This window comes from Scophthalmus maximus, chromosome 17, assembly GCF_022379125.1.
Source record: "Scophthalmus maximus strain ysfricsl-2021 chromosome 17, ASM2237912v1, whole genome shotgun sequence".
Classification (NCBI taxonomy): domain Eukaryota; kingdom Metazoa; phylum Chordata; class Actinopteri; order Pleuronectiformes; family Scophthalmidae; genus Scophthalmus; species Scophthalmus maximus.
Window position 1 is genome coordinate 14,664,379 of NC_061531.1, and position 23,380 is coordinate 14,687,758.

Here is a 23,380-nt window from a genome sequence, read left to right on the forward strand (position 1 = left end):
TCTTTTGAGTCATTCAAAGGTTGTTCACTCACTTACTGTGATCATTTGTCTTTCTCCTGCGACTTGCAAGTGCAAGTAGATCTTTAATGAAATATATCATTTTATAACATACAAGATCTTGTAGTTGTTTTCCATTTGACTAGACTGCATTCTTTTTTCTGTGCACTGGATATTAATTTAGTCTCAGACATATCTTTTTGGAAATGCCATGCTCATCAGCCTGTTCGCCAGAAGTCAAAGCTGCACACGACTTGCAAACAACAGCGCACAGAGGGAATCAAATTGTGTTTTTGATGGTTTTAATTATGTAAATTGCATTTGGAGAAGTGCTGACGGGTACAACAACAAAAGGAAAAGAAAACAGCCCCCTCTCCGATTTGACCCACTTTGTTCTGTTTGTGAGGAGCCGCACGGAGCCTCTAGGGAGGAGGTGACTGAATGTCAGAGGTTTAAAATGCATTGCACAGAGCGACTGGCGAGTAGTTTGTTGCATCATCACTGACTGATATATTGCACTTACATTACGTGCGACTCATAGCTCAAGTCCTGTGGTTGATGGAATTTACCTTATGGATGAAGGAGGAGTTTTATTTCTACATGATAAAATTTAGAGCAGACAAAATTGAGTGATGGAACTTTGTATGGAAATGTTATGTTTACAGGTTGGATACTTTTTTTTCATCTGCTGATTCTCTGGTTTTCATAGTTTTGGCTTTAGATCCCTGAACTCCACGAACAATACTTTAAGATGTATACAATGACACTGTGAAGAATGTACTTGTGAGTTGGATTATCACTTGCTTAATCATTTGTTCTCTCTTTCTAAATTCGGTCCAGCTATTTACAGAGTGAGGAATATCTCAGCCAGTTTAATGTTCTACCTTGGGTTGACTATAAAGGACAAGTGAAAAAAATCAATATGTTCTTTTTTTTTCCACAGAAGCTTAATTTGGCATTATCAAAACCAACTGTCCTTGTGATAGTTGTGGGTGTATGATCTCTTCTCTACTGTATTTATGTCTTATCTACGCACTTAACTGAAAGAAAAAAACTGAAAAAAGAAACTTGTCATATTGTCTGTTGTGGTTATTCATATTGATTAAAATGCTCTTGTCCTCTCGACTCCACCGTACATTCTCTGCCATCAAGACAGCAACTTGCTCACTATCTTATTCCACACATTCACGTGTGCAAAGACGTGACAATTAAGTAATGTGTTTACACCTCACAGACACATAGGAACACATGCACACTGCACAGACACATCACTATAGCATGACTGTACAAAAACACACATCTATACTCATCACATTCTAATACAAGTGCAGTTTAACTCAAATAATCCTTTACCTCGTCTCGTCTTCCTTCCCTGTGCCTCTTGTGCCTCCCTCAGGCAGAAGAGTGAATTGACAAACAGCCGCAACACTAACTTAATTTCTTTTTTTATAACTTTTCCCTCCTGCTTTTACTTCCTTTTGTCACCTTGTTCCAATCATGTTCTTCCACGGTCCACATCCAATTGCAAAAAAAAAAGCTGACTCAGGTCAGGTAATAGCTGCTTCTGTCATTATACAGCATGTGATGTAACCTCTATGACTATTAATATTTGAGCCTACATATGAAAAGCAGAAACATATGTGCTAAAAACTGTTTTGTTGTGTTGTAGCTAAATAACTTGTTTCTGCAGTACAGGTTGAAATGGGAGAAAAGCTGTAATGTTCAGATTGATGTTTGTGTCTTCGGTTAAGGTGCACATGACAAGGACAGCATAATAAATAAGTGTATTTCAGATTGAGGGCATTGGAAATGAACACAATTGTCCTGCTTAATTTACAGAAACAGTCATTAATCAACAGTATCCCTTTGGTAAAGGCATGTCTGTGATGCCAACATTAAACCTATATATTAGGTGAAAACAAGAAGATATATCTGAGTCTATAGTTGCATGTAGAAAAGTTTGAAGTATTAAGAAATTGTGGATATGTTATTCATACTCCTGATGTCCTGGTTCTTGTGATCAGTCAATGTAGATTTCCTTCCTTAAAATAAAGCATTATTTTTTATTGAAGGAATATTTGCTTGTTTATCAATACGTAACACTGAATAATTGCCAATCAAAATGGCTGGGTAGTTCTAAACATCTAATAGATCCATGGTTCTATATTGTTAAAAAAAACAAAACATGTTATTTGCAGCCAGGTTGCGGCTCTGCCACCGGCCCAGCAGGGGGCGCTCGCCAAGCCGCAAACTCGCCTACCTAGTTGCCAACAGACACTAGAAGAAGAAGAAGTAGAAAACGGTTCAGTTATTTGGTAGCTTAGCCCCGAGTGTGCCTCCAAATATATGAGAAATGTGACGTCTACCCGAGTCCGGACACAGTCTTCTCCTCGACTGCTACTCGCTGCACACCATGGCGGACCGTCGGACCCCGTCGGGCGTGGACACCTCGGCTCAAAGGCGCTGTCGCGGTTTCCGCGGCTCTTGTTATTGTAGCTAGCGTTCCGCGCTAGCTAGGTTAGCTTAACGCCGCTGTCTTCGCTCTCGACACATCCGATGTTGATTCATCGCTGCGGGCCAGGAAGTTGAGCCGCAACAAAAAAAAAACACAAACAAACAAACAAACAAGGCAACTGTGGAGCAAGTTGCAGGTTTTAATGAACAAGCGGATCTGAGACGTGTTCACGTGGCGACTCTTAAGGTAACTGACCTCAGCCTGTGTGTTTAAACGAGGCTGTTGTGCACGAAACGCTAATGTCATTTTACACTCGGAAATAAACACGCACCGCCGCATGCTTTGCTCGGAAGAGAAACAAACCGTTGACTGAAATGTTATTGCTAGTTAAGGTGAGATTACCGCGCTAACGCCGCCGGCAGCATCCGCGTTGACGACGCGTTGTCGGCGTCATTGTGTTGGTGACATTCGGGGATGGAGCAGCGTGCAGGAGCCGGCGACACGACTCCCGCTTTGCGCGACGCGTCCGTCTGACTCCAACGTAGATCGAAGCCATGTCTTGCAAAGCGGCGACCAAGGACAAGAAGTCGAGCTTCGGCAAGAAGCTGTTCAGGCGCGGCTCCGTGCGCTCCGCGGGCAGCTTCATGAGCAGGGTGCTGAGGACTCTGACCGCCCTGTCCCACTTCGGATCCGAGGTGCAAGCGGAGGACGACAAGGACGACGGCGGGTTCTCCGCTTTCAAGAGTGGAGGTAAAGATGTGCCCATGGACGACGGCGACATCGGGGGCTTCCTGTGCGGAGACAGGGTCCCCGGCGTGTCGGGGCTCAAGAACCACGGCAACACCTGCTTCATGAACGCGATCCTGCAGTGCCTCAGCAACACCGAGCTCTTCGCCGAGTACCTCGTCCTGGAGCACTACAGGGACGAGGACGAGCTGCAGGGCGACGCGCCGAAGACGACCGGCGTGCTGCTGCGGAGGAAGGGTCCCCCGGCCAAGGGAGAGGTCACGGAGCAGCTGTCGGGACTCGTGCGGGCTCTGTGGACGTTCGAGTACACCCCCCAGCACAGCAGGGACTTCAAGGTGAGGGTGACAGATGACTGCCACCGTGTTTCTGTAACTAATCACAGTGTTTCCCCTGGGTGTACTGGTTGGGGGGTAGTTCTCGTTAGGGGTTAGGGCTCCTTAGGGGTTAGGGCTCATTAGGGGTTAGGGCTCCTCAGGGTTAGGGCTCGGGCTCGTTAGTGTTAGGGCTTGTTAGGGCTCGGGCTCGTTAGGGTTAGGGCTCGTTAGGGGTTAGGGCTCGGGCTCGTTAGGGTTTAGTTAGGGCTCGTTAGGGGTTAGGGCTTGTTAGGGTTTAGGGCTTGTTAGGGGTTAGGGCTCGGGCTCGTTAGGGGTTAGGGCTCGTTAGGGTTTAGTTAGGGCTCGGGCTCGTTAGCGTTATGTTTCACAAATCACGTTTCATCCACACTCTTTAATACAGGAATGAGGAATAAGTTACATATGTAAAGTGACCATAAATGGCTTCTGCTTGGCATTATATGTAAAATACACACATAATAGGAAGGAAATAACAGCACATGACATGATTGTGCTACTGCACTATTTTCCACTGTTAATGTCATGTAAATTCTTTATATTTATTATTCTTATTCTCTATATATTGTTTTGCTTGGGATAAATAAAGTAACTATCTATGTATCTATCTATGACCGACCTCTAAAACTAATATCACCCCCCCATCAGAAATATGAAAATGTGCATGTTTCAGTTTTTTTGTAAATGTCGTTGGTGTTACTTCAGACGAATCCTTCTGCTGCTATTGAAACCTCGCTTTAGGTTAACAACAGTGCCTTAACATTGCAATATTTGTGTTTTTCTGCAGAATGCTGTATCAAAAAATGCAACGCAGTTTAAAGGGAACGCGCAGCAAGATGCTCAGGAGTTTCTGCTGTGGCTGCTGGACAGGGTGCACGAGGACCTAAACATCAACCCCAACAGCAGGCCCGCTATTAAGGTGAATTAAAATGTCGCGTGTGTGTTAAAAAACATTAAATGTATTGGGTTGGATCGATGAATGAATATTTTCCCAAATTGCTCAGCCATACAGTCTTTCGTGTATTTAGTTGCCATTACATTATATTTCACAGGTGTTTATTTAATTCTGCTGACTCAGTGTTTACACATGAGCCGCTCACTGTGCAGTTGAACTCTAGACTTGCCTTGTCTTGTTTCCTCTCGATTGCAAGGTGACAGTCGATAATAACAGAGGACGTGAGGGCAACCTGGCTTTCCCACTTGCCTATGAACCTGATAGTTCGGCATTATTCATGACCTATAAATCTGACTCGTATAATCCTGTTTTTTTGTTCAGCCCCCTATTGAAGAAGATGACCAAAGTTTAGAGGGGCCTTCTCCGCCCCTCTCTGCTGGGTCGTTCGTACAAGAACTGTTTCAGGCACAGTACAGGTAGGATTGTTGCCATGCAGAAGTTCTGTGAGCTTTTTTTTTTTCTTCGTGTATGTCCATATTATCTGCTATAGTAAGATATTTCCTATTTTTTCCAAACAGGTCTTCATTGACCTGCCCACATTGCCAAAAGCAGAGCAATACTTTTGATCCCTTCCTGTGCATCTCCTTGCCCATCCCACTACCACACACGCGGTGAGTGCACACCTGAGCTGCACTACAGCTTTCCAAAACATGGGCTGTGTATCTGCAATACTTTTGTCACCCCTTGTAAGTTCTTTACAAGGGGTGACACATTTCAGTAACGTGTGTGCGCACATGTGTGTGTAAGTGTTGACATCTTTACAAGGAGCTGAAACAAATACCTGTGTGTGTGTGTGTGTGTGTGTGTGTGTGTGTGTGTGTGTGTGTGTGTGTGTGTGTGTGTGTGTGTGTGTGTGTGTGTGTGTGTGTGTGTGTGTGTGTGTGTGTGTGTGTGTGTGTGTGTGTGTGTGTGTGTGTGTGTGTGTGTGTGTGTGTGTGTGTGTGTGGTTCAGGAGGAATGTAACCTGGTTTTCTGGGGGTGTTGGGGGAGCAACAAAAGGCTCGGGAGGAGCCGTGTTTCAAAGCAAAACAACAGTTGGTTCACTTTAGGCATTCCTGCAATGCAGAGAATAAAGAGGTCAGAAACACACAAAAAAAAAAGGTTCTTCGGTTGTAGAGCATATGTCATGGTGTTCTTATGGTTACAACAGAGCCTGCGTGCATAGTGAATTCAAGAATGAATCATTTATTATGATACCTTCTTTTCCACCAGGCCCCTGTATGTGACAGTGGTCTACCAGGGGAAGTACTCTCACTGCATGAGGATCGGAGTCGCCGTTCCCCTCAACAGCACCGTCTATCGCCTCAGAGACGCCGTGTCACGTGAGACCAAGATCCCGATGGACCAGGTGCCATTTCTGTCACTTATCAGCTCAGGGTCTGCCACAGTGCAGTCACACAATGTTAGCTCAAACTTCCTCAAGGAATTCCTGCCTCCGGGCAGTCGTTTCCTATAATGCTAGGTTTCTTACAGAGGGAGCTCAATACACCGTCGGAGAGTAACTGATTTATAAACACATTTTTCCTGAGGGCCGCGACAGCTGAGTGAGAACATTGATGAAAAGCGACAGGGTGAGAATGCCATGAGAGTAAATGTCAACAGCAGCCAAGGTTGGATAAGGAGGGATATAGAGATGTCTGTGTTTGTTGTGGAATAACAATGTAATTTTTTATTTCTTTGGAGTGGTACATATTTTTAAATGTCCGCTTTTTTTCTTCTTCTTTCAGTTTGTTTTGACTGAAATGTACTATGATGGTTTCCATCGTTCGTTTTGTGATGACGACGATGATCTCGACATCATTCAAGAGAGCGATTCCGTCTTTGCCTTCGAGACACCCGAGACCTTCAAACTGGAAAACATACGCACAAAAAGAGGTGACGCTTTCTTTACGTCTCGCAAAATATTCCGCAAATGAAATTATTAGAGGGGAATCTTAACTAGATTCATCTTTTGTATCCATCAAAGGAAGTCTTCTCGCAAACCTGAATCACAACAACTTGAAGTACGGGGCCGAAATCGGCAGGACGCCGTCTTTCATGCAGGGGGCCATGACCCCTGTGACCGCATCACCCAATAAAAACCTGGGACCAGAAAAAATTATCCTTTTAGTGTGTAACAGAGCTTGTTCCGGCCACCAAGGAAAGAGGTACTACAATCAGAATACCTTCTGTTCTGCAGTCAGCTATGACTATGTAACACATGTTCATTTAAATTTATTTTTTTGATAGGGACAGTGCTCATTTTCATATGTTCCTGTCAATAATAAAGATGAAGGTATCACCATAATGGAGAAATTGATAAGCACTAACAGGAATGCATTATGTTGTTTCAGGTTCGGCCTGCCTTTTGTACTGTACATGGAGCGCACTGTGACATGGGATGGTCTACAAAAAGAGATCCTGGAGAAGATGCGTCATCTTTTGAGGCCTGGGGTCTTTATTCAGGTAGAGAAGGAACAAGCCCTCAGTCCTTCATACAGAATGGATGGATAAATGAAACCTCGTATTTAGGATAGTATATCATCTTTTGAAAAGAGTGTAATCGCTGAAAGAACAGTGATTTCAATTGGTGAGATTACTTATAGTCGTCTTTGTTGTTTTTCTGGTAGCACCTTGTTTGTATAAGCCAGATGCAGTATTTTAAATTTTGTCTGTATGTGTAGGTGGGTCCCTTCAGTCTGCGGGTGGTTGGCGTTGTTGGTATAACCTACCTCCTTCCCCAAGACGAGCGACCACTGTGTCACCCCACCGTGGAAAGGTCAGTTTGGATATTCTATGTAATTTTTGTTTACTGATTTATTAGGGCTTAGTGTAGGGCTGCAACTATGAATATTTTCTATGGCTTTCACTGCCCGTCATGTAGAAGTTTCCGTCTTGATCTTAATTTCTGCTTGTAAAGCCAAAGTCCAGTTAGAGTCAGCCAGACATTTCATCCAGTGGGACGAAGCACAGAAAATATATTTAACACCAATATGTGGAACCACCTTTGTTTGTGGTATAGTAGAATACTAATATTAGCAAAACTATACATAATTTTCAGACGGGTGAATTACCTATATTTTCAATTCTGTGCGCATCTCACCGCATCCGTGGCTTTAGTGAAAGGGACAGAAATCAAAGCAAACACTGTATGTAGAGATGGACACCAAGGTAAATACAGGCATGCTCTTGTGTGATCCGTTGACGTCAATATCATATCCATCTAGTCCTTCTCTCCTCTCTTTACACATGTACCTTATTAGTTTCTCTCATAGGCCTGGATAGATGACATGCCCCAACAGGATTTGTGACTGTTTGTTAACATGCCAGTTTAGCAAGTTTGGCTTATAACCTACTTAAGTTCTCAGTAATAAAACAAGTCACAACATTTCTGCTCCATAAAGGTGTGTGAATAGAAGTGAAATCATAGTTATATTGTTCATTGATGTGTTCATGCTGTGACTTATAAACTAAACAGGTTGTCTTATCGTCTGTCATGAACACAACCATGTAACCTGAAAAGAAGCAAACAGCAGAATTGTTTATCGTCTAATCAAATTATTACATGTTCATATTTGATTAAAAATCCGCTCACACTGACCCCGTTTTTTAAATTGCGCGTAAGTTGTGAGGCACACAGCCACAAAAAACTTTTCCCAGCCCACATTGACATAAACGATTTGGGATTAAAGTCCCATTTAGAATTTCCTGTCGAAATGAATTCATGTGTTTTTATGTTACAGAGCGTACAAGTCCTGTGGACAAGGTGGACCACCGCATGTGAAGATAGTGGTAGAGTGGGACAAAGAGACCAAGGAATAGTGAGTGAAAAAAGATTGATATTTGCTGGACGTCTGTGGTTTGTGTTCGATTTTGACATTAATTGTAATCTTCATCAGGAACAATATTTTGAATTTCAAGAGCTTCTTACAAACCTGTATTAATTTGAGAGACATGGATGCACCAAATTACACTTGATCAAATCATGTTTATTCACTGTAATTTCATTGAAAGCCATTCATTACATAAAAAATAAATGTCCGCAACCGGATTATAGACTTCATAGATGACAATAAAAAAGCACATGCATGATGCTTTCCCTGCAGGTATTTTTAATGTCTCTTAAAAACCAAGTACTTGACCATCACGTCTCTTATTTTGTGGTATACCAGATGATCCCATTAGCCATGGTATCCATGTTGGACAGAATCCTTTCTTACCAATCTGTTGGTGAATAAGACACTCGGTTTATCTTGTTCAATTCCTCGGTTGACACCCAACAAACTTTCTCTGCAAGCGATGGAGTGACCTTTTCCCCTGACCGTCACAATGCACTTTTTCATTACTTTATTCGACCTTCGTCTACTTTTTACGCTCCGAAGGAGATAGCAGACGGTTTTGACTCTTCAAACCGTCCACCTTTTTAAAGATGACTTTGAGCCAAAGTAGTGCTGAAAATTCTCTTTTCAGACAGCACTTCTCTGCTGGGACAGTCACAGCCACATACCTGACCTGACCACTACATGCCAAATTCCCCAGAACAAATTTACATGGTTGTTTTCTTTGTTTTTTTTCCTGCTGTAACACGGAAGCTTGTATTATAATGACTGTCAGCCGTCGGCCCAACACTAAAATGTGTCAGCCATGACAAAGACAGGACGTCGGCCCCAAATTATGTAATTCATGTCATCCAGTCCTCACACTTGTTTCTCAACTTAATGTCACTGTTCATTGGTTTAGACGGCAACCACAACTTGCCACAGTCGCTCAAAACGAGCTTCTCCTTGCATCACTGTACTGTCGCGTATCAGTTTGAGGACACAGTTTCACAGTTGAAGGTGTGGAAACATTTCAGTAAAAATTGATGGTGACATTGACTGATTTCTGAAGAGAATGTCAAGTACACACCTCAAACTCACACAAAGGCTGTTGTACAAGACTCAACCTCTTCTGAGCCCTTGAATGTAGCTGCCTCCCACTGTTGTTTTTAAATACGAGTCTGTAGTTCCTCCTTCACAATCAACGACCTGTCTGCTCTTTTTTCCTCTTTTAATTTAATTACTGTGTTGTGTGGTTATTGCACGCATGCATGACTTTTTTTTTGTTTAAATGCAGAAATGTACATGATATTCATGCAATCATAAATCATTGACAAATTTCACTGCATTATCATCGAGTACTATTGTGTAAATCCAACATAATAATTTAAAGGACAAACTGCATTGCTTTAATGTGTAATCAGTATTTAATAAACTGTCTTAGTTTATTAAATACTTAACCTTGATATAGGAAACTGTTTTAACCAAAATCTCAAGGCAGATCCCCCACGATCCTCACACTCTCAGCTGTTGAGTGACTGTGCTTCACATTCCCTACCACAGTCTGTTTGGACACACCGAGGAGGAGTACATTCCCGATGCCGAGAGTGTGTATCTGCACCGAGAACATCACCACCAGCCGCAGGCCTGCACGCTCGCTCAGTGCTTTCAGCTCTACACTAAGGAGGAGCAGGTAACACTTTTGACCAGACAGCTGCACGCTCACAAATACATACAGATTACTGCAGTAGTCAGTAGTTTGACATTAGAAATAATAAACCTCAGATTTGCCTTCGCACACATCAGCCGTGAGTATATTTTGAAAATTAGCCTCACATTGTTTATTTTCCTATATAAAGTTCAAAACGCCTTTCACATGTTTGGACTAAACTAGAAATTCTCAGCACAGACCTACATGTACAAGGCGGTTTAACTGGCCTGTTGAATGTTCTGAAGGAGACTCGAGAGGAGCAAGTGGGAAAACTTGGGGCCTCCTTGTTTAAGCAGTGTGGTTAAGAGCTCGTCCTTGACGTGTGTGTGTGTGTGTGTGTGTGTGTGTGTGTGTGTGTGTGTGTGTGTGTGTGTGTGTGTGTGTGTGTGTGTGTGTGTGTGTGTGTGTGTGTGTGTGTGTGTGTGTGTGTGTGTGTGTGTGTGTGTGTGTGTGTGTGTGTGTGTGTGTGTGTGTGTGTGTGTGTGTGTGTGTGTGTGTGTGTGTGTGTGTGTTTCCTCTCAGCTGGCCCCGGATGATGCCTGGCGCTGTCCCCACTGCAAGCAGCTGCAGCAGGGCCGCATCAAGCTCAGCCTGTGGACACTGCCAGACGTACTCATACTGCATCTCAAGAGGTTTAGACAGGTATTGCAGCTCATTTAAAACATGTGACTCTCTGATTATCAAGGGCAAGGACAATTGTTATTTGTACAATGGGCACTCGAGGTCAGGCCTGGATATCAAATCCCATATTTGAAATTTGCTGTGCACTGCAAATAGCGGGTAAATTGGAATTTTCCTTTTAGATGCTGATTTGTCTTGCGTGTTTCTTCTCTCAGGAAGGAGACCGGAGGGCGAAGATGCTGAACATGGTGCGCTTCCCATTGATGGGCATGGACATGGCGCCTCATGTGGTCAAGAGGAGTCAGAGCAGCTGGAGTTTACCTTCCCACTGGTCGCCGTGGAGAAGACCCTACGGCTTGGGAAGAAATCCAGACGACTACCTGTATGACCTGTATGCCGTGTGCAACCACCATGGGAATATGCACGGAGGCCACTACACAGGTACAAATATTTTGTTGCTGTTTAAAGGTTACTTATCGGGACCTTTTGGCTCATTTTTTGTTTGCTTTTTGCTTTTTGTTTGCAGCTTACTGCAAGAACTCCATTGACGGTCAGTGGTACTGCTTTGACGACAGCGAGGTTTCACCAGTAGCTGATGACGACGTGTGTCAGCAGACGGCCTATATTCTCTTCTACCAGAGGAGGACCGCTATTCCCTCCTGGTCGGCCAACAGCTCTGTTGCTGGTCAGTATTTATTCTCTCTATCAGTATCTGCTGTATTTCCAAGCATCCTGTGATGAAGACCCGTGTGAATGTGAAGTTTGATATTAGTATCCCACATTGTGTCAAAGATTTGACTGTTGAATGTTAAATATTGGAGAGAAACTGACTGTAATGTGCTCGTGAAACCAATGTAATCATCTGAATTAGAATTAATCCTTGTTCTACTTGATTTTAATGTTCACGCACCTACCGCAGGTCCACAGACCCTTCAGGCAATTTGCCCTGTTATTTGAAGAAAATGGCTAAGTAGCATGTTTCATCGCGGCTCTGAACATTTAAAAGTTTTTTCAGTTTTTATTGTCTTTCACACAGGTTCCACCAGTTCGTCACTGTGTGACCACTGGGTCAACAGGTTGCCTGGCAGCAGGCCTGCCAGCTTGGCGTCTGGAGCCTCGTCCAGACGCACCTCTCTGGCTTCACTGGCTGAGTCGGTGGAGTTTCCATGTGAACGCAGTGAGGATGATGGTGAGACAGATGTTGATACTTGTTTCTATAAAGTTGTATTGATGTTAGTTCTTTATGTTGCTGCTTCAGTTGGAGCAACTGGACTTGGTTGTAGTTTCTTGAATTTTCACCCATTCATTCAAGAGGCCTCTTCAGTCTTTAAGAAACTACAACCAAGTCCATTTGCTCCTGATTCAACACCTTCGTGGATAACTATGACCTGGGTGAATGAAAATCTCCACAGACATGTACATTTTGTATTTCACGCACATGAACTCCTGCTGTCTTATCTGACTCATATTTAGAGTTCAGAGTAAGCTTTTGATCTTGAACTTATAATAATGCCATTTGTAGATGTCCACCCAGTGAATAGGACAACATATTTTTAAATTTAAATCCAGAGACCAAAACCAGTTAAAAAAACAAAACAATTTATACATGGCAGCCCATCGGTCAAATAAACAGCTTCAAACGTGGGTTTGCTTACACTGTTAATCAGAGTATTCTTGAGTAAGATGAGCAACACACGCCTTAGTACCATGGGTGCAATAATCCTTCCACTAACAATATTTATTTTGGTATCAAAAAAATGCCTTAAAGGTTTCCCAGAGAGTTTTTTTTTTAAGGTTAGGATGATGGAAATTCTAAAGATATCAAAGCAGAAACGCTATCACTAGCTGAAGACAGCACGCTCAGCAGAAAGTGAAATGTGAAATTCCATGTGAATCCAAACTGAGACAGATGTTGGCTCGAGCTGCTGTTTGTGGTTAATAGAAATGTAGGCTTCATATTACCCTCCAGACTTCAGGGTGAGCATAGTCCCACAAATGTTGGCTGGGCAAACCCTGTGTTTAACTGCAGCTCTCACAGATCTCTCTGTGGGTAATGCCTTCAAATTATGTAATCCATTTAGCTATGTAACCAGTTTGTTTTTTAATTTTTTAATTTATCATATGCTTGAGTGCCAAAACACTGAATTAACACTGAACACTACCATTTAGTAAATTGATTTACACCAAGTTATTTACATTATTTAAATATCTTTTGGCAAAAATTTGTAAAAGCTTAGTTGTAAATTTTGTGGAAACAAATAAGATGGCATATGACAGGGTTTCAGATTTTTTTCCCATGCCTCGGTGCAAGGATTTATTTTAAGTATATTGAAGGAGCAGTTGGTGTAAAGTTGTTGAACTTTTGGATTAGTTCAAGGTTTCCGTCAGCACTTTGAGTTCAGTTGAGCTATGATTCATACAGCTCTCCAGACAGGAGTGCTTGCGCAAGCCTGTCTGTAGAGGACTTATAAAAATAATAAATAAACTAAAATGTTGCCCTGTCTGTAGGAGGATTCTCTGTCCGGCCTTTTGTGAGGAGCATTCAGCGTCAGAGCGTGTCCTCCAGGTCGTCCGTCGCTAGTCCCTTAGCCATCAGCGACAGCGGGATCAAACCTTCCTGGTCTCTCTCTGCTAAGCTGCACATGAGATCAAACTCTCCCTCGCGGTTCTCCCTCGACTCTCGATGTTCACCTCCTCTCGAGAGGATAGGAGAGGCCTGCGATGACAAGGTCTCCACATCCTGTTTTGGCAGCTATAGTAGACACGAGCGCTACTTTGGCAGCAGGACTCCCTTGTCTATGATGGAGAGCAACTTCAGTGACCAGGACAACAATACGAAGTTCCTCGACATGATGTACTGCAGGGCTCCCACTCCAGTGGAAAAGAAGAGCGCCAAAAATGAGCCAACTGAAAACAACAACCAGATAACAGCTGTAGACCAAAACATACAACCTGCCCACGCAACCCCCTCCAAAGAACAGAAGCGTAAGAGTAGCATTGGAGGGTTTGGCTCAAAGGCAGAAAGCACCGGCTCCGCAAAGAGCTCCAGCAAAGTGGAGCAAGAGAAGACCTCCAAAAAACGTTTGTGCTCCACCCATAAGACCTCCGCCTCTGAGAAGTCTTTGAGTACACCCGTGAAAGGCAAGAAGGTGAGCAATACGAAAGAAAAGAGTGTAAATGCAAAGAAAAGCACCTCAACGCCCAGCGGGACTCCCTCCAAAACAAAGGGAGCAACGGCGCCTGTAGACGCCACGCCACAACATAAGCCATGTGTCCGCTCCACACCTCAGTCCTCGGCTTCTCCCTCACCAACCGCAAAGAAGAATGCCAGCGTCGCAGAAAAGAGCACTGCGAGCAGTCGGAAACGACTGGTGGAACGGAGCTACAGCAGAGATTCTATGCACGCTAGCCCTCTGGTCAACAGTCTCCGAGGCAGCTCGACAGTTCGCTCTTCACTCTCCAAGAGTGGGGAGAGCAGCCGGATCGAAAGGAAATCTGTGAGGAGCTCGAGCAGCAGCTCTTCCGTCACCAGCCTGCGCTCACCGAGCGTCTCCACCAGGGACCTGCAGCGTAGCGGCAAGTCCGAGGAAAAGGGGTTGTCTTTCTTTAAGAGCGCCCTTCGACAAAGGGAAAGCCGCCGGTCGGCTGATTTGGGTAAAAGCACCATGCTCGCTAAAAAATCCTCGGAGAGGACGTGCAAGCAGAACGGACAGGCCAAGGAGATCGGCGCTGACAACGGAAAGGCAGGAGGCGCCGCGTCTTCGCAGACCTCCACGGAGACTCGAGGAGGCGAGAAGAAGTCAGAGACTAAAGAGTCTTCCAAGCCCCCCAGCTCTCTCAGTCGCACTCTGTTAAACGTAGGCAAGTCCAAGTCTTCCACTTCTGACGTAAGTGTCAAGCCTCCCACGAAAGGGAAGAAGCCCCTCGAAAGGCTGACATCTTCCCGAAAGCTGTCGTCAAGCATGCAATCTCCCGCACGTACAACGCAGAGGCCTCAATGATAAAACCCATCAGAGTTATATTGAACGTACATATTTGCAGCTATTTTTCTTTCATGCCTAGGTTTCAGAGAGCACCAGACGTGTTGTTGTTATGGTTTTGTTGCACTTGCATTCGATGGCTTTGAGGTTTGAATGTCAGTTGGCGAATTTTCATTTGCATATTTACTCATTTGGTAAACTTCCAGTTCTGGTTTTTAGAGCAGTTTGTATTGTTACCATTGACACCTTTTAAGAGACAGCTTGACACATTCGATGTTTTCTGGCATGGATGTTTTCTGGCAGCATCGTGATTACTTGAGTCCTGTATAACTGCTGACAAAATTTCACCAAATGTAATCTTCAAATCCCATTATCTTTCCTTCAGACAAGGGGCTTTTTATGTCTTAAAGAAATATTCAGATTGAAAAACCTGGTTTGAAATGCAGGGATATGAGATATTTTCACCTCGCACGCACCAGCGATGCATAGTTTGTCTTGTAGCGTAACTTTTTTCAAAATAATATAGATGAACATTGGCTAGTTGCGAATGCTCAAACCTCACAGCTCTTCCATATGCATTTTAAACCCAACAGAACCACAACATTGACGATGGTCTCTGGACACATTGTACTTGTACCTTTGCGAGGACACTCATAATCATAAGGCATTTCCAGGCCCGTTACCCAAACCGTAACCATCCAAACTGAAACCTTAACCTCAACCTAAACCTTAATCCCACCCCTGACACTAAAACCAATTTTAATTATTAAATAATTAAATACGGCCCCTCGTCTAAAAAGTGAGGACCAGCCAATATGTCCTCTGATGGTCAAAGAGGTCCTCACAAAGATAGAAGTAGAAGTATGCACACACACTCACACACACACACACACACACAAAGAGTTTCATTCCGAAATAGTTGCGGTTAAGTATTCAAACAGTTTTCAGTGATTGTGTTAAGCTGATCAAACGGGTCATTGATCGATAAAAACCTGCAGTCACGCACACACTTCATGACATTAGGGAGAGTATGAGTGTTTTTTGTCTAAAGGACATTTGTCTATGACTATATTGACTATATGTACTCATAACTATATTCATATTACTTGTCTTGAGAGTTTCTAGGATCAATAAGGAGTAGTAAGAGTCTTTATTATTATTATTATTATTATTAATATTAAAAAAAAAAAAACTATAGAGGTAATGTCAGGTCCTGGACCAAAAACAATAAAGGGATCAGTACGAAAATGAATTGAGACAAACCTTTATCTTTGTTTAATACTACCTAATAGCTTTTCAACAAATATGTATTTTTATTAAATTCTTATTGAAGTTGTTTTTCCTCAAAAGATAGTGTTTTGGAATGAAACCCTTTAAACTGAAAATACATCTGCGTGTATATATATATAAAGTATATAAGTCCCATTTATTTTCCTTCCCGTGAGCAAAATGAACACGATCTTAAGCGCCTTCCAATACTGTACATGGAAACAAATAATTGCCTTCGGCAACATAGTAATCCACTACTGTATGAATCACTGAGTAGGAATGTTGTGTTGTTTGCACTTTGTATAGATAAAGTAGGGTTCCCTTAGCCTGAACAATTATATATGTAGATATATATATATATATACACACACACACACACACACACTAACTTAATGTAACTATCCCCTTTTTTTTTTACATATCGTAAAGTAGAGTCAACAGGCTTGTAGACGTGATTGAAAGTGAACAATATTCATCTCAATGTTTCAGGGGTCATTTAAATCACCCTTCATTTCTCCTGGTGCTGTAACCGACCACTGCTCCTCCGGCACTGATGTCTCTTAAATGAACATTATTTTTCAAACGCCGATGTTCAGAACTGTGACCGCAGACGTCGGTGAACCAGAAACCTGTGGTACCTCATTGGAGAGGACAATGCTTTGCCCCACATGCCCCTTTTTTTTCATTCATCAGGCTGAAGCAGAATGTTGCTAATGAGCCATTTAATTCATTGTAGAACTGTGTTTATATCGTCTCAAATCACATGCTGGCTGAACTTTTGCTGTATAGATAGAAGCCTGGGCAGGTTAGTGTCACGCTGCTGGACTCAAACTGAACAGCATCACCTTCGTAGAATTACTTGCAATAGTCACACATTAGATACACCAGCATATTGTATGTTTTCAGTGAATGAATGTGGATCAGCGGATTTTGATTTAAGAATCAAAAAATAATCTTTGGGTTGTAGTTCTACAGTATTTCTCTCAGCTGTTTTTTCTGTAGCCTAAACCAGGTTTACATTTGTTCTCAGATGGTTTCAGAGGAAACACCACTCACTTTGACGACTCGACCGTATGTTATTTCAATGGCCTGCATGAGGGTTTGAGCAGATTTGGTTAAGACAGTTTTGCTTTTGGAGGGAACAGTCCAAATCAAGTTTGATTTTCTTTTTTTACATCTCAGGATGTAAAAAGGTAGCTTTGTGCAACATGGCCACATCTGGTGACGTGAAACAGATGAACTGGGGAAGTTGAACGCTCCAGTTTTTAAAAGCAAGCAATTCGTATTTGTCCCTTGTCACTTGGTCGGTTGAGTGGGATGAATTCTACCCAGCATGTTCTGTTCTGAAATTTAGCAGCCATTAGTAAAGAAAACTAATAGATACACAGATTACATTTTATTATTCTGAAAAAAAGTCTCATAAACATAAAACCAGAGCAAAAAACTTGATGTGTAGAAGAAGTGATGAACATGATTGACACTAAAGTTCCTCAGGACCTATCCTGAGACTACCGTATTAAAAAGTGTAGTGACAGTTATCTTCCATTATGAACAGACCATTGCAGTAACATACTTATTGTTTTAATTGTGGTGGTTTTCCTGTAGCTGCTCTTTTCTCTACATTGTAATCTATCAGGTACCGATTTGTGGCACTTTGGATCAAAGCAGGACAATTATGTGTCATTATGGATTTTACTCTTGTTTCCCTTTGTTAAAGTTTAGTGAAGTTGTAGAAGCCAGGTTGCATTTATTCCACAGCTGGATTTTGTCATTGAACTTGCTAGATTTGACATTTTTGGGGATTATTAATCCGTTCATGTAGCCAAAAAGGACGTGACGCCCCTTCACTTTCATCATTATCCTTATTATAACATGGGTCATAATTTAAGATCAGATTTGTATCCAGCCCAATTTTTTTTTTCCTGTACTACATCTGAAGGCCGCAGCTTGTTGCCTCGTTTTCCAACCATCCAACCATTGCAAGTTTCATTATCGCCACGACATGGTCTGAATTATTGTTTTATTCCAGCGTGTAAGATTAGATTTGACACGCCGGTTTAGCAGTTTCAGTGGCAGATCCTCACAGCAGGCAGCTCACTCAGTAGCAACTCAGCCTAAATTCTTCAATACGGTGTAATATATTGCAGACGTGTTAATAAGCCCAGCCTATGATACAACTGTCAATGGTATTGACTTTGGCTCTCGTCATTATAAAAACCTACTTTAAGATGTTTTTATTTTGCCATGACCAACGTACTAGTGGTAAAGCAATAATCCAATAATCATGTCATTGTTTTATGTGCATCATTTTGACTAAGGAAGTTCAGTTTGCCCCATAAGGTGCAACACGACTCAAAAGGCCAATCGAAGACTCGTACTTCATACGAGTACTTTTCTATCTTTAATCACCCAAATACGCAACAATATGTAAAAAATCTATGTAAGACGAAACCGAGAACATTATTTTTACATGATTGATTTTTCCGCTCTCCTCTTTCCTCACTGCAGTCGCTGTCTGTTTTTTCCCTCTATACACGTGGTCGATGTACAGAACTGCGGACTGATTAAGGAATGCAGTATTGCATGAAAAACGCTAATGCATGTATTTCATTAACTATGCAAGAGTCTTGCAGCTGTTGTACAGTAGGAGGCAGAGCATGGCTGGTATATCCCATCGCTTCATTTGCACACCATTCCAATATTTAGACAAATTATAAATGACAGAGTATTTCGTCTTTTTCTGGCAAAGGGATTAAACTTAAAAAAAAATAAATAAAAAGAATCTTGCCTACATATAATTTGTATTTAATGCCACAATAGTTTTTTAGCGTTCTACATTTTCCTCTCTACCTTATGTTTTTTTATTTCTGCAGATCTGTGCTCTCTGGGTGCTCCTACCACACTGGTAGGTTACTGTCATTTTTCTTTTCCTTTTTTGACAAGATGTTTAAATATTTACTTTTGTACACCAGCAGCGACAAATGCTGGATGCGATAATCTCTTATGTGGTTACTAAATAGCCTAATGTATGTATGTCTTGTGAAAAAGGCCTTCCATCACAGTTTGTGAACCCCTGTTGAAATGTTCTCAGCTACATCAAAGATGTGGTCAGTCTCTTATATAAAGGCAACTCAAGTAAATGAATATAAATATATATATAGCTAAATGCAATAAAGAAAGATGGCAAATTTATAGTTTTATATTACAATACGTAATGACATTCAAATATAAATATTCAGTTGGTACTTTTTGTAATATTAATGCCACATCGATTGTTTTCGTCATGATGTGAGTTTTTTTATTACTTTTTATTCAAAGACGGCAGTTTATCAACAGACAAACATGGCAACTTTATGAAATTCTTTAAAGAGGTGCCACAAATTATTTTCTTCCAATAACTGGTTCAAACTGTCAATATGCAAGTCGGTTAAGATTCGAGAATCCTGTACGGAGCTGTCGTGGTTGTGACTCAAATGTCTTTCTTAAGTTGTTGTCAATAGCGGTCACTTAAGTTCCAGTAAGTAACAATAAGTATTTGCAACATGTTTAAGTATTTTACCTTTTGAATCAAAGTCGCAATAACCACAGAAGCTCAAATAGCTAAAATCCTACATGTTAAGTCGCAGATTAAAGATTCTTCAGAGACTGAATGGCAATATACAGCTGCGTCGACAGAAGTGGAGTTAATACTGAAAGACTCCAAAATAATTTTGCGGGGGAACATTTATCAAATGTCAACACTACAAACTGATGATACTGAAACTTTTCTGCAGCCTTAAGCAAAACAAATTGTAACGGTCAGTTTGTATCTGGATGATACAGAAACTTAAAGAGCTGTGTAACGAATGAATGTCACGAGTCTCCTTTTATTTTCCTTGAAGCTATAACATAAAAAACACTATAGTGCTGAACCCATAGCAGGTCTCTGCTTTGACCATTACTTGTGTTTTTTTATTCTATCATTCATAAAGAATTTTGTAAAATACAGTATAATGCATTTATTGTGAATTTTATTTTCTTTACTTATCAAGGCCTTTTTTTTTTTTACTGTATTCCTTCTTCCAGGTTATTATTGACCTCTGCATTATCTAAACAGGCCTGTTTTTTTTGTCAACATTTTTTATTATTATTGTACATTAGGGCCTCTGTTCCTGCATTCGCGTGTATATTTTCATTTCATGGTTTCTTTTTTTTGTAATTTTTTAAAACCGTTCAACTGTTGATCCAGTAATTTCATTAGACTGCATCAAAAGTCTTCCGTGTTAATTTATTTCTCTTTTGTTATCAAATATATGCACTTTTAATGTTCCTTCGTTCTTTTTTTTAAATCCTTCAAAAAGACAAATGTGTATATACTGTTGGTTTACCCATGCAAGTACAAAATGAAAAAATCTGATTAAAAATATTGAAAACGATTTGGTTGTATAAGTCAGTGTTCTTCCACTAGAGGGAGCTTTTCTCTTAGAAATCAGCATGAGTCCATACAACATAAAGAGACTCACTGATGCAGCATTAAGACAATAATAGAAAATTGAAGGTGCCGTTTTCTGTGTTATTGCTTCACAGCTTCTGATTTGTCAGAACAGCCTGTTAATCTCACCTCATCAGTGCAACAAGTCAACAGCGGGCTCAGTTTGTCCACAGTTTCTATTCTCATAGCCAGCTTGTTATCTTAATGTTCAAATATCCCACTTTCATCCTGTTCAGATCCCGCTCTGCCGCTTGTTGTCTCTCTGCCGCTGCAGAGTGCGTCTTATCCGAGACCCCAAGGCTGCGCGATATTATTATTTCAACCTTCTCCTGGCTGCAGAATGCAGAGGTGCGAAGGAGCTGGGATTTGCAGATGCAAGCAAGTGTGAGCTCAGTTTGTCTCTACGTGGAGGAGGTGTCCACTTGATATCATTTAACACCTTTTATCTCCTGTGGCAGAGAAACATTTGTTGTTCTGGTGAAAAGTGGATGCGAGGTTGTTTTTGTTTTTTTAATGAGCAACGAGAATTGCGATTCTTGGTAGCGAGACTTCATTATTTCTATTCAGGCGTTTCTCTAGAGAAGACGCGTAGATAGAGAGTGATGAGATGTTCAACAATGATGCCTTGTACTCTCCAATTTATACTTTTTAACTTGACTTTAACGTAACTTTTAACTTGATTTTCAATAAATTTTTACCAAAAAATTACATTACCCTTTAGTAGGGTCATGTCTGAAAAATGTATAATAGTTCACTAGCCTAACTAGTAAAAGATAGTTATATTTTTTTCCTTTCATATGTAGTGGAGTACAAGTAGAGTGGCATAAAATGGAAATATTCGAATACGATACTGAGTAAATGTATTTAGTTACTTCACACCACTGTTGATCAGAAAGTCATTCATACTTTTCTTCTGATCATGTAATAATTCCCCCCCCCCCCCGCAGTACAGTGGAGTTACTTTAGCAATTCGCCTGTGGTTTTATCTCCCTTGTCCCCTCCTTTGACTCCACCCTAGAGAGTGCAGGAAAAGAAAAAAAATCAATAATCATCGATTTTAGAAGGGTGCAAGCGGAGGTTGGAATCCAGGGGAAGGACCGAGGGGGGAGACGGAGACGGAGCGCCACAGGCGGAGAGGTGCGAGACCCTGAGCACAATATGCATGTGATGCCACGGCTAAAGGTCACCGACATGAACCCGTCTGTAGCAACAGATCGCGGGGGTCTGGGCCCCGCGCCGTCCCCGAGGTCTCGGAGAATAATGGCCGTCGTGAAAACGTGACGCAACCTCTCAACTGTAGATGGTTTCAGTCGGTAAAGAGAAGGACGGGCTGCGTGTTGAACCGCCGCCGCGCGGCCGTGGATATTCATTTTGAATACTTTCACTGAAGACCAGACTGTCGCGTTGGCAGGGCGGTTGTTGATGACCGAGCTCGGGGAAAAAACACTGCAAGATATTATCGTTTTTCCACGTGGGCTCCAAGTGCGGGATAATGTACCGACACTAAATCTGATGTAAAAATCTGCTGCTCCGCCATCGGCATTAATTTGTCATGTTCCTCCTTGTAGCAGCCAATTAGCTGCCTGTCTTCCGCCAGCTGCTGCCGAGCTTCATCTCACATTCACTTTCACACTTGCTTGTTTGTTATCCCCCCCCCCCCCCCCCTTTTTCTTTTTCTTTCCCAGAGACCACTCAATCAACCCTTCACCAGAGCAACGTTCAAAGCGGGACAGGACAAGACAGCAACAGACTCTCAGCACAGACAGAGGAGTGGGCTGTTCGATTTCTGTTGTGGGGATTCGTCCGGGGGTCCGGGCGGGGGGGCCGTGTGGCTGACAGCGAGGAGATTGATAGGGGAGATCTTTCCCAGGCAGCAACACGGGTGCTGCACAACACGAGCAGTGATCCGAGGCACCGGCCGAGTGGGCTGGAGGGGTGTGTGTGTGTGTGTGTGTGTGTGTGTGTGTGTGTGTGTGTGTGTGTGTGTGTGTGTGTGTGTGTGTGTGTGTGTGTGTGTGTGTGTGTGTGTGTGTGTGTGTGTGTGTGTGTGTGTGTGTGTGTGTGTGTGTGTGTGTGTGTGTGTGTGTGTGTGTGTGTGTGTGTGTCTTTTGGATGAAGGCCGTGAACCATCACGGCTGCTGAATGACACTCAGCACCTCCAGTGTTATGGGTAAATGAATCCACCTGAGGTCCCATGGATGGTTAAAGATGAGTGAAATTTGGGAGCCAGTTTCCCCCACTTGTTTCCTTTATTGAAATTTTATGATTCTCTGCCGTCATTTTCGTTGCCTCTCTGTCTGGTGGTTTCACACCAAGCAAATGCACCGAGATTAGCGCGGGGAGAAATCGTCACTCTTGCCTGATTCTGATCAGCGGCGTCCCGAGGCAGTGAGTTGATTTTAATATAGATGTGCACGCACGTGGACGTCCGAGCACAGAGATGTTACATTCTCTTCTCCTTATGAAAATAACACGCTCCCAAAAATCTGGGAAAAAAACCCTACAACGATATGTTCAATATCACAATCGTGGATTTTAAAAGTTGATATTTGCATCTGGCGGGGGTTACGCTCCAGTTTAGCGCGTGTGTGTGTGTGTGTGTGTTTGTGTGTGTGTTGGGAGTTGGGAGAATGTGGGTGTCTACACATGGTTTCACAGTCTGCAGATGCTTATAAGCTTGAATTTGAAAGGTTGCATCTGTTACCGGAAATATGATATTTTATTCAAAAAGAATGTAAAAAAATTCCCCTTGGAAAACAGCTTGTGGCTTAAAATGGATATAACGCGAGAAAAGCGGTTAATCTCCGGCAAATATAAGATGTGACAATTACATTTTCTCAGTTGGGCAGAAGCTTTCATCAATTAGATATATGAATATCTAAATGTCCAAGTATGAATATGACAGTGTCTAAAAAAAAAACCTTTCAGAACACGCAGAGAGCAGAGAGTCATTCTCGTGGCGTGTTTGTTTGAAGCGTGTGGATCAGTGTGTTGGCAGGGCCGGTGGATCCCAGGCATTTTGCAGCG

The 23,380-nt window shown here is 42.2% G+C and overlaps 1 protein-coding gene across 1 annotated transcript; it reads left to right on the forward strand.

The window, feature by feature from the left end:
- The first annotated feature begins 2,274 nt into the window (after positions 1 to 2,274).
- On the forward strand, positions 2,275 to 20,297 carry usp31 (ubiquitin specific peptidase 31). The gene is made up of 16 exons (XM_035615231.2): positions 2,275 to 3,534; positions 4,337 to 4,468; positions 4,826 to 4,920; positions 5,023 to 5,115; positions 5,717 to 5,852; positions 6,232 to 6,379; positions 6,471 to 6,651; positions 6,838 to 6,949; positions 7,168 to 7,262; positions 8,227 to 8,304; positions 9,865 to 9,994; positions 10,535 to 10,654; positions 10,849 to 11,074; positions 11,160 to 11,318; positions 11,670 to 11,822; positions 13,142 to 20,297. Exons 1-16 carry the CDS (start codon positions 3,007 to 3,009, stop codon positions 14,632 to 14,634), a joined length of 3,879 nt encoding a protein of 1,292 aa, XP_035471124.1. The 5' UTR covers positions 2,275 to 3,006; the 3' UTR covers positions 14,635 to 20,297.
- Positions 20,298 to 23,380: the final 3,083 nt, after the last annotated feature.